At 40.9% G+C, this 12,814-nt stretch overlaps 1 protein-coding gene across 1 annotated transcript in view; it reads right to left on the bottom strand.

Annotated features, from left to right (window-relative positions):
• LOC126248824 (ras-like protein 2) overlaps positions 1-12,814 on the bottom strand; it is a 91,209-nt gene that overhangs the window by 18,307 nt on the left and 60,088 nt on the right. Inside the window, exon 3 of the mRNA XM_049950237.1 lies at positions 11,299-11,510. Within this exon, the coding sequence (XP_049806194.1) occupies positions 11,299-11,510 (212 nt within the window). The remainder of the gene's footprint in view (positions 1-11,298; positions 11,511-12,814) is intronic.

Below are 12,814 nucleotides of genomic sequence, written 5' to 3'. Positions count from 1 at the left end.
GTTGGAAATTATACATACCTGTTGCACCAATGTTTGAGGACTTTTCCCTGGTCATTACTACCATGGGTCAGTCCTCGTTCACTGCAACAGTTGTTTGCTGCACCACGAGAATCTAGGATCCACATAGTGTGAGGCTATCTTCCTTCTAGTTAAAACTACTGTTAGGTTTGTGAAAGACTGACACATATATGAAGGACTCAGGACATTTATTTGAGAAGTTGAAGAAACCAAAACTTCGACCGAACAACTTTGATATTGTTTATTTGTTTACCAAAGTGCCACTCTGTGCCTTTCTGGAATATATTGATTTTATTTTTCTGCAGGACATCACCGAGGTTTTTCATAAATGACTTACCATGAACTGTGAACAGCCGTAAGGTGTCACTGTATGTAGTCCACTTAGTTCAGTGGCTGTCAATTTTTTCATAGAGCACTTCAAAAAACAGGCACTGGACGTGGCTCCATAGCAACTTTAAATTTACAATGGAGGGACAAATAGCTTCTCTTTATAGGTTTGCTGGTTATGAGGAATGGTTAGAACCTGGGCCACAGCATGTATCCAAAACCAATAAACATGGACTAATACTTGCACAAACAGTCAAATACAGGACGCCCAGGTTAAATGTTCAATAATGTAAAATGTAATAATTTGAGGAGCAACTGAGATATTTGTTGATGGTATGTTTCTACAAGTATGGTAACTCAATTTTTTTGCCGCACCTAATACACATCAATAAGCACATCATTAGCAGCCATATACTGTGCAAACACAGCATAAAGATTACTTTCAAGTCGACCTAGAAGATCACAAATTGTCTCTGACTGGCAAAGGGTAAAACGGACCATTTCAATGTGTGGAATATACCACATATTACGTACAGCTGACAAAGTCTATGCCGGAGTGACCGAACAATCCATCAATAACAGTATCACCACAAACATATGCAGTATTGCAGGTTGTGGCAAGTGAGAAACTTGCCATGGCAGAGTATGTGCTGTCACGTATCAACCAGTGAATGAAATTCACCAGTAAATGGTCTCTTGCTATGGAGAAGCCACTGACATTCATAAACATAGCAATAGTTTTAAAAAGAATGAAGAAAGCCTCAAGGCAAGTTGATCCTGGATTTCTGTTCTGCAGCAAACGACTACTGCAGATAAGAAGGGCAGAACCACGGGGGTGTAGACCATCACTATTTTTTGGCACAGCTGAGTACATGCCACTGCTGCACCTAACACCAGAGGCCATAGATGTGGGTCAGACCAGCACCAGCCAGATGTAGTTACAACGGGAGCTACCTGCGGATATGGCAAATATTGACTCCAAGGTGTTGGGTTGATTACTACACATTGCAACACAGTGGAGGCACAAGGGGCACAATAGTACTGATGCAGCAGAAAGGCAGAGCCACTGTGGCTGATTTGACGTAGTTCCTCCATGGCCCAGCCACAGTTCATTGTGGCTTATGTGACTGAAATAGATGCTGCAGCAAAATGATGATGGGCTGAGTCCTGACAAATACTCGTCATTTTTAATTGAAGGTATCACAGTCTGCCAACCGACAGGCTGGAGAGGGGACTTACAACTGTTTACAGGTCTGTGCAGACCGGTAAGTGACCACCTCTGGGCTCTGTCACTGCTAGCTGCAGCCCTGCTGCTTGCACTGAGCTCAATGCTGTGAACTTGGTGCCCTCCAACTGGCTGGTCACCTGGAGGCCTACTTCAGCTGCGGCCAGCCTCCTACCCGGGGGTCGATCTTACAAGCCCAGGACCGTGTAGCCACTCGGCTGCCACTGTTTGCAAAGGCAAACTCCCCACTGAATGCTTCTACTCATATGGAAGGACACTGATACTCCTGTGAACCCTCCCATTCACAGCGTGACCACAGTGCAATTTGGCAAGAACTGTCCAGTGCAGCTGGGAAGCCCATAATCTGCAGTGGAGGCAAACTGCTTACCGTCCACTGCAGTAGTTGGCCACCTTGTGAGGTCGCTGCCGTCATCACTCTACTGGCTGTCGATGATGCTCCACTCTGTGCCACTCACGGTGATGTCTACTGACTTCTTGACATAAATGACTCAGTTCCACCAGCCACAATAGTTATCATCCACTCCTGACAATTACAAGCAGCGTCAGACGTGCAACTACTGACATCTGCAGCAGGTTCTCGAAGCACATCTACAGCTGCCACAATGTGCAGCATCAAAACCCATTTTATGGTGGATGCAGCAGACATGTATGTGGAGTGAGCAGGAACGAAGTTACTTCTGGGCAATCTGATAGTATGGTTGACAATCTGAACTGCATAGGCTAGGCAGTTGTTTATGAGTTGCTTATGTTCCAGAAGTGATTTTATGGTACAGAGTGCAAGTTCTTCTGGGTGGAAGCAGTGTGACAGACATGAAATGGTGTGAACACTAAATGTGCTTGTCCTCATGTGGAGCTTTAAGAGCCTCTGTAGAGCTATGTTAAGCACTGGGGGTATTTTATGGGTTTATGCAGGGCAGTGCAAGTTGTGGATTCTTCCCATTGGATGCCGCCTTGTTAGACTACAATAATAACCAATTATATGGAATTGTTTCAAGTCTATCTTTCTGACTTTGCTCTCAGAATGGTAAGCAATTAGTGGGGATGATACCTTGTTTGAGGGTAATGGTAATGAATCTGTGTTGTGTATGTGGGTAAACCAATCATCTGACTTGCCTCTAAATTACTTATGTTTCTGGGAATGCTCTGCACTTAACTAGGAAACAATCTTCTTGACGTATACACTGAGGTGACAAAAGTCGTGGGATACCAATATGCACACATTCAGATTTTGATAGCATTGCGTACACGATGTATAATAGAGCAGTGCATTGATGGAGCTTTCATTTGTGCTCAGGTGATTTGTGTGAAAAGGTTTCCAATGTGATTAGGGGCACACAATAGGAATTAACAGACTCTGAACGTGGAATAGTAGTTGGAGCTAGATGCATGGGACATTCCGTTTAAGAAATTGATAGGGAATTCAACATTCTGAGATCCACAGTATCGAGAGCATGTTGTGAATACCAAATTTCAGTCATTATCTCTCACTACAGACAACACACCAGCTGATGACCTTTGCTTGATGACCGAGAATAGTGGCGTTTGTATACAGTTGTCAGTGCTAACAGACAAGCAACACTGCACAAGATAACTGCAGGAATCAATGTGAGAACAAAGGTATCTGTTAGGGCAGTGTGGAAAATTAGGCATTAATGATCTATGGCAGCAGATGACTGATGAGAGTGCTTTTGCTAACAGCATGTCATTGCCTGCAGCACTTCTCCTGTGCTCGTGAACATATCATTTGGAACCTAGACAAATGGAGGACTGTGACCTGGGCAGACGAGTCCCCGTTTCGGTTGGTAAGAACTGATGGTAAGGTTAGAATGGGATGCAGACCCCACAAAGCCATGGACCCACGTTGTCAACAAGGCACTGGGCAAACTGGTAGTCTGCCTGCTTAGCTGAGTGGTAACATGCTTGTCTCCCGTGCAAGCAGGCCAGGATTCGATTCCCTACCAGACTGGAGATTTTCTCCGCTCGTGGACTGGGTGCTGCGTTGTCTTCATCACCATTTCATCCTCATCACAGGTGCGCAAGTTGCCCAATGCGGCATCGAATGAAGTAAGACTTGCACTTGGTGGCTGAACTTCCCTGAATGGGGCCTCCTGACCAATGATTCCATATGCTCATTCCCATTTTTTGTGCAAACTGGTGGTGGCTCCAAAATGGCATTGGCTGTGTTTACATGAAATGGACTGTGTCCTATGGTCCAACTGAACTGATCACTGACAGGAAATACTATGTTTGGTTACTTGGAGACCATTTGCAGCCATTCATGGATTTTGTGTTCCGAACGATGATGGAATTTTTATGTATGACAATGCACCATGGTACTGAGCCACAACTGTTCACGATTAGTTTGAAAAACATTCTGGGCAATTCTAATGAATGATTTGTCCACCCAGATTGTCTCACATGAATGCCACTGAACACTTATGAAATAATCGAGAAGTCGGTTCATGAGCAAAATGCTACACTGGCAACACTTTTGCAGTTATGGATGGCTATGAAGGCAACATGGCTCAATATTTCTGCAGGGGAGTTCCAACAACTAGTTGAGTCCATGCCACGTCAAGTTGCTGCATTATGCCATGCAAAAGGAGGTTTGGAAGACTTTTGTCACCTTTCAGTGTATAAAGGACATGGCCATAGACCCAACTTCTTGTTGGTGTGGAGAACTGAAAGCAAAGCTTCCGGAGCAAATTCAGAGTAATTTCAGTCAGAGGGAACCACTATGGATTTGCTGCTGATGTAGTTAACCCTTTTATGCATTGTACTCTAACTATTGTTATTTTTTACACCTTTGGAGGGTTTGAGTTTTAATTTAAAGGTGATTTATATAGACTGGTCAGCATAAATAATATTATGACTATACTGCTTACATATGGCAGACTTACCTTGTTTCATTTTTCTAGAAGAAGGGGAGAAGGGGGGGGGGGGGGAACACACACACATAATTTCTGGTAAATTGCTGATTATAAGGACCTCATTTGTTAACGCAAAAGGGTAAATTTCAGCAGAGCTGCGTGTCTGTTTAAAATTAATTCTGGTAAATTTGTGATAAGATGATGTCTTGTTAATGTAACAGATTCTAGAAGTTGTCAGGTTTCTAAGGTACAGTTCTGCAGGGGTTATGTATTTCAAAAGAATAAATGGTAGTAACCTTAGCTGTACGTCTGTCCTTTTCTCTAGATCAGTCGCTGCCAACAGGGCCTGGTCTCAGTCGCACTACAACAGGAAGCTATTGGTAATGTTAATAGTGTTACTGATGACCTTCACTGATGCACGGTGGAACTTGGTAACATTGTTTCAGTGAGGGGAAACTGTCACCAGAGATAAACAGCTGCAAGAATTGTCTGACATGAAGGACAAACCAACTAAACAGCAGGCAAAATCACGATGACTCATTTGTGTGAGGTAGCACCACAACCAGCAAGGAAACCTAGCATCCCAAGAAGGACTCAGTGATTAGCTTTACTGGGAGGAAAATAAGTGCAATTATCTTTCAACAGATTGTGTGTAATAGTACCAAATGTGGTTTATTTGTGAGGATAGTCTTAGGGGTGTGGTGGTTTGGAAAACACAAGGGAAACTTTTATTCCATTAATAAAGTTTCAGGATATGTACCAAAGCAGCAAGTAAAGAAGCTAGTGGACAGGTGGGAAGAAGTGCTGAACATTAGAGATCAACTGAATAGAACCATTAGCTGTGAAAAGGCAATTCATTAACAAAATTTGTTAAGAGGGAAAGAGTTTTCCAATGTTATTTTTTTATCTGTTATGTGATGGGTAATTTGAGGAATGTGTGTGGGTAAGCAAGATGGGAAGTTCGGTGAACTTACAGCTACATGAGATGGACTGGATTATCCGTAGCCAATAAGGAATAGTTATATAAAATTCAGTATAGACACTGCCCGATAAACCTAAGGAATTCATGAGTGAATCTATTTATTGTTAATTAGTCATTAGGGGCGAGTTGAGAATAAAGAATCTGGTAATATGAGTTTGCTAGTTTGTAAATGGTAATTTCATGCAGTAAAGGTCAATGTAAAAAGGAGAGAAGCCAGTTCGTTTATCATGTGAGTATATGTAAGAAGGAGTGAAGCCAGGGGGCTAATCAAGCGAGTCCTGTTTAGGTTAAGTATGCAGACAATGAACCTTGTGGTTTTAGATGACTGACGTCAGGAAAAAGCTGAATGTACTGTACATAACTATCGATTTGTAGGATTATTATCATAAGCTAAGATCCAGAGGCCAGATCTATAGTGCCACAACTATCTTTTGGCATAGCTGAGCAAATGCTGCTGTTGCAGCTAGTGTAAGGGGTCACGGAAGTGGGTCTGATCAGAGCCAGACAGATGCAGTTACAACAGCAGCTACAGGCTGCTATGGCAAGTACCGACTCCAATGCTTTGGGTTGATTACTACATGCTGCAATGAAGTGGAGCCACAAGAGGCATAATACCATTAATGCAAGAGAATGACAGAGCCACAGCAGCCTGAGTGACTTGTTTGTTTCATGTCTGAGCAATGGTTTGTCATGGATTACACGACAGAAACCGATGCTGTAGCAAAAGGAGGATGAGCCAATTCTGTATAACTACTCATCATTTTTAGTAAAAGGTACCACAGTCTGCCAGCTAACAGTCCAGAGGGGGGACCTACAACAGTCAATGAGCCTACACAGAACAGGAAGTCACCACCTCTGGATCCTACTGCTGCTAGCTGCAGCCCTGCTGCTTGTGCCAAGTTCGATTCTGTGCCCTCCAACTGGCAGGCCTCCTGGGGGACTTACTTCAGCTGCTCCTGGTCTCCTACCCTGGGGATTGGCCAACAGAGCCCAGGCCCAGACCAGGCAGACACTCAGCTGCCACTGTCTCCTCATGCCTACCACAGCTCGCATGGACAGACACCGACGCTGCTGTGAGCCGTCCCATTCACATTACAACCACAATATGATTCAGATTGCCTCATCCAGTGTAGTTGGGTAATCTTTAGTCTGCATTGCAGGCAAACTGCTTGCCGCCTACTACTGCAGTCAGCATCCTCATGGTGTCACTGCCATTATCACTCCACCGGCTGTGTGTCGTTGCTGACAGTTGCACCACTTCACGGGCTGCCTACAGTTTATGTTCTCGGGATGCCGACTTTCCTGAGCATCAGATACTGCTGTAGTTTACTGAGTAATAAATGAATACAATAACACTGATGTTTTCCTGTCGATGCATCAGCCAACTATCAAGCATCCACCGCCTATGCACTCCATTGCTATCCTGCCAAGGGTGGTATATTACCAGCTCTCTGACACTAACAATTCTGCTCCATCATCCATTGTAGTGGCTATCCACATCTGGCCATTACAGCGGTAATGACTAGGCAAAAGCATGATATACATATATAATTTCCAGCTGTGAGCATGACTCCAGTCTGTCACCTTCAATGCAGGGTGTACTTTTGACAATGCCAGCCATTCTTCGTGGCAAGATGTCAGTGAAATCATTTACCAAATACAGGCTGAAAATTCTAAGACAAAAGCCAACAGGAAATAGTCGAACACCTATTTTGATATTTGGTGTATCATTAGGTATCACATAGGATGTTGACTGCTTTGAATTGTAGATGCTGTCAAGATTTCCTTAAGCCAAGTTCTACATACCAGAGGTAATTTTCATTCATTTCATTTCTGCAAGCACATTCCAATGCTACAGTACATGTTTACATATTGTACGAAATTCCAAAAGATTTTTTCTCTTCACAACAATTACCTTTCTACCTGCAATGGCCACTCACCTAACACCTCATCCAATAATCATATCTGTAAATTTAGCAGTCAACAACACACATTACTTGTGTGCAGTAGGAAATACAACTGGGAACTGAACTATATTAGGGAAATTGTGAATAGTATTTCATAAGGGTGCATTCATAGCCTGTCATGGCATGTCTGGTGGAAACTTCCTGCATTGTATGATGGATTCACCACTGACTTTTGCTAAAATGAAAGAAACATCAGAATTCCTACAAAAAGCTTTATAAAGTCATTATATGTTGGAATTAAGGTGGATCTACAGCTTGTGTAATAAAGCGTCAACTTGTAACTTTCCTCATCCTCTTGCCAGTTTCCTTATTGTTGTGTTATATGCACACTGTACTATGTGTTACAATGCAAATCCATAATTTATCTACATCTACATGACTAATTCACAATTAAGTGCTTGGCACAGGGTTCATCAAATCACTTTCAGATTATTTCTCTACCATTCAACTACCGAAAAGGTATATTCAGGCAGATAATATGACATATTTATGGTTCGATTGAAGTAACTTTGTGATGGACATTTAGTGAGTGAAGTGGTGAAAAAAAAAGCTAGCTGCACAGCCAATCTCAGACATTTTTTTGAGCACCACGTGCCCACCGTACTATAGAAACATGCAGAGCTTTATCAAATGTGGCTGGCTGCATGTTGGAAACTCTGCCCCCACCACTGCAATGTATCAGCCAAAAAGTTATTTTACTCAAGCTCAAACATATTTATAACATACAGAAACTCTTATTACAGCCATTTGATAATTCACAAAATGTATATGCAGTGCAAATAATGATCTTTCCTTTATGTGAAACTGTATCATATGGCCTATAATGATTAGTTAATTTACTGTAGCTGAAGATTTACATACAATTCACTTTAACCTACATTGAAAATTGCTTCTACTGTCTGTCAGACATTTAATTTTTGCAGGCAGATTATGAAACAGCTGTACCTAACTCTCTTCTACGTCAAATTAGATTCATTTAATGATAGTGAAGATTATTTTTCCTTTCATATTTTATTTATGAATTTACTTATTATTCTCAAATTCAAACATATTTTTGACAACAAATGTCATCTGTGTTTTATATGAGGGGAATTCAATAAATAATGCAACACATTCTTTTTTTCTGAAAGCAGGTTGGTTTTATTCAGAATTGCAATGCACCATATTATTCTCCACTGTTCTCGCTACAAAACCCTATTTTTCAACATAATCTCCGTTCAATATGACAGTCTTAAGCCACTTTACTGGGAGGGCCTCTATGCCCGCACGGTACCACTCTACTGGTCGACACTGGAGCCTATGTCTTGCTACATCAATAACCTCCCCATCATCCATGTACTGCTTCCCACAGAGTGCATCCTTCATTGGGCCAAACAAATGGAAATCTGAAGGTGCAAGATCCAGGCCATAGGGTGGATGTAGAAGGATGGTCCAATAAGTTTTGCAAGCTCTTGTCAGGCGCGCACACTTGCGTGGGGTATTGCATTGGAGAAGTTCATTAGAAATTTTGTGGCAATGAACATGCTGACGCTGTTTCTTCAATTTCCTAAGGGTAGCACAATACACTTCAGAGTTGGTCGTTGCATCACGGGGGAAAACATGAAACAGAATAACCCCTTCAGAGTACTAGAAGACCATCACCATGACTTTACCAGCCGACAGTCCCACTTCCAACCTTTTCTGTGGAAGAGAGGTGTGTGGCACCACTCCATGAATTGCCATTTTGTTTCCGGTTTGAAGTTATGAACCCATGTTTCGCCGCCTGTGACGATGTTAGACAAAAAATCATTGTGATCAACATCACAATGAGCAAGCAATTCTACACAGATGGCCCTTTGTTGCTCTTTACAGTCTCCTGTTAGGTAGCAAGGAACCCAGTGAGCACACACCTTTGAGTACTCCAACTGGTGGATGATTGTGTCAGCAATACCAACTGTAATGTCCAGTTGTGCAGCGAGGTGTTTGTGATCTATCAAACATCTTGAATGAGAGTGTCTGCACATTCCAACATTGCGGGAGTCACAGTTGCATGAAGCCGGCTGGCATATGGGAGATCAGACAGATTTGTGTGATCTAGCTGCGATGATGGCAAAAGACACCCCTGTGAATATCTGCGATGTTTTGGTTTTCTGCCAAAATAAATTCAATGACAGCTCTCTGCTTGGAACGCACCTCTGCTAGACAGCAATTTGAAGGCTATATGTAGTGCCATCACCTCTTGGAACTTCACAAAGCTTTAGGGGCCAAAGAAAGAATATTCCCAATGTCCCACAACAAATTCCGCAATTTTTCAACAGAAATTGGCTGAAAACAAAAGTGTTGCATTACTTGTTGTACACCCCTTGTATTTCAAAATGCTGAAACACATCCCTGTACAACCATTGTGTGTGAACATACACATAATTAATTACTTTGTTTTGCACAATGAATATGACTTTTCTAAGTGAGAGGTTACTTCAAAACACAACTCCATATGACATCGGCAACTGAAAAAAGTATGACAAATATATTGACATACCGATTCCTATGTCCCTAATATTGGCAATTATTTTTATGGTAAAAATTGCCAAACCTACATGTTTATCAGGGCTAATATAGGGTTTTCAATTTAAAGTTTTAATTAAATAAGCACTCCCAAAAATTTATAACTTTCTACGTTGTCATTTCTAACTGGTACGTTATATCAAAGATATCAGCACAACACTGCCAAACCTCAAGAAGACTGCTTTGCGGAAATATAAAATGGAAGACAGTGGTGTTGGAAATAGAGTCTTGTACACAGGCACTGCTTTGGAATACACATGTATGTGTTATACCACGTATTAATCACATTTTACTGACAAAGTATGGATAAAGCAAAATTGATAATATTGTCCAGTTTTAGGCTATGCCAGTTTTGACAAAATTACTGATACATTGTGATGTATTTCAGTTGAGACACTAGTATAGCACAAATTGTGTTGAGAAAGTTATGGTATTGATCCACCACTACCACTACCATTAGCAGCAGCAGCAGCAACATGTTTTCTACACACAGTCATTTAAAGGTAGTAGAAAGAGTAGGTGGAGATACACCTACAAGGATTACAACACGTTACTAGTGTTCAACGCAAATTTGTTCAAATTTTTACCTGCAATACTTAATCTTCTGCTAATGTGTTGTGTTAAAGTCATGAACACTGTTTATGCCAGGATGTATAAAATAATGATGATGATGATGATGATGGTGATAGTGATGAAGAAGAATAATTAGATTTTCTACATATTCTATTACTGGTTTAGGTAATCACACTCCATACTTAGGTTATACTAACCCAAAACACACACACATTGTTTTCAGATATGAAATATGTTGGTGAGTTTTATTTATGCCATGTCATCAGGTCTACACTTTTGCTAACGTTCATCAAATTTTTCTATTACTGTTTCCCCCCCCCACCCCCCCTGGATTAACGGAAACCAGTTTTTCATCCATATACTCCTTTGACCTTTTGACCTATGACCACTTTCTAAATTTTTGTGGCACTTAAGGGAAGACTTATTCTGGTTCATCTCCAAGTGGTGGAAAAAAATTTTCAACAGCAATAGTTAGCCAGCATGCAGAGTAGGTAGTAGAATAAAGTATGACCACCACATTTTGCACCAGTGTCCTAAGGTAGATAAACAATCTCTCCACAGCATTTTATGGAATGATAGTGTGCATTAATGTTGAGGATGATATGTTCATTGGATAGAGATGTTGAATATGGCAAGTGATTGCATACCATAGAAATAAAAAATGGGGATCACAAAATTTTAAACAATATTTTAAGATACATTGAAATGCAACTGACTTTTAAAATGGAATGAAACCTCAAGAAACAATTTTCTTAAATAAATGTATCTTACCACACGCTGATGCTCCAGGTCAGCCTTGTTTCCGACCATCAGCATTGGAAATTCTTCTCTGTCCTTCACTCTCAATATCTGTTTGTGGAACTTATATATCTCATCGAAACTTGCTTTATCTGTCACAGCAAATACAAGAAGGAAACCTTCACCAGATCTCATGTATTGTTCCCTCATGGCACTAAATTCTTCTTGGCCAGCTGTATCAAGGACTGTAGGAAACAGAATAATAGGTAAGTTCAAGCTCAGCAGAATTTATACAGATCATGCACAAAACATGCTTCATAGTAAAATATGAAAGAGGTGTGAAAAATTTAGTCTAATGACACACTGATTTCCACCGAACAGATGATATATACATCACAGCATGGAAGTAATGTATACGATCTGCTAAACCCTCTACACCATAAAACTAAGTTAGCTGGTCAGTCAAAGTGATATTGTAGCTCTTAAAATAGAAACTGATTTTCTAAATGAAGAAGATCTTTGGCTAAACGAAGCACAAAAATATGTGTAATATGCCATATCACAAACATTATCCTCCTTTTTCTCACTGATGTTCCACATGTAGCAGTATTTGCTAATGTAGTAAAATAAATTTATTGAGTAACAGCTCTTGTTGGTATATACAAAAATGTCTTCGTGAGGCTACTGAGTACAACTTAACCCTTAATTCACGAGGTGTGACCACACCTCAGACTGCATTAGACTTTTCTAACTTGCTGTCCAAGATCAATATTGGTAGAATGCTTTTATAAAACACCCCCCCCCCCCCCCCTACCATCCATAAATTGATTCTGACAGCCTGTGACTTCCAGCTGGTGGTCAGTGTTTATGCCAAAGACAGTACATTCCTGACTGACTGTGTGAAAATCATTATGCATTGACAGAAATCTACAGTGTCATTTCTGTTACTTAAAATAGGCAACTTTATTTGAAGATAGCAGACAATATAAATAGCGAGGGTGTTAGTTCTGCGAATATAAATGCAAATTGAGTAAAAAATGTATGATCTGTGAAAAAATCAGTACTGTATTTATTGTGATCAAGTACATTGTATATAATAATATCACTCAAGCATTGGAAAAAGGGGTCTAAAAATAGTGAACTACCAGTGTATATAATGAACTGAGTGCAATAGCCAACTCCAGGAAGGGTCTTTCAAAACCATTTGAGTGTAGAAAGTTAAATGAGGAACCCATAAGAACAAAAAATAAACTTAAGAATGCAAAATCATCAATAAGTGAACTCACTAATGAACTAAACAAACACGAACTGCTAAAACACAATATTCTGCATGATCCAAACAATCGTAATAGGACTAGGAACACGAAATGGAATGTTGCAAACAATTGTGTTAACACTGGTGAAGGCTACTGTGGTGGCTCCTTCCATTCACCTCCACCTGTAGCAGCAGACAACGGGCTGTGCTGAATGAAAATCAGTAATTAGCGAAAAGCCTGCTGGCCGAGGTACCACCGCATCCCCTCCCCGCTCCCCCTGCACCATTGCTGGT

Source organism: Schistocerca nitens, chromosome 3, assembly GCF_023898315.1.
Source record: "Schistocerca nitens isolate TAMUIC-IGC-003100 chromosome 3, iqSchNite1.1, whole genome shotgun sequence".
Classification (NCBI taxonomy): Eukaryota; Metazoa; Arthropoda; class Insecta; order Orthoptera; family Acrididae; genus Schistocerca; species Schistocerca nitens.
Note: the sequence above shows the minus strand (reverse complement) of the source record. Positions and strands in the feature narration are given on the sequence as shown.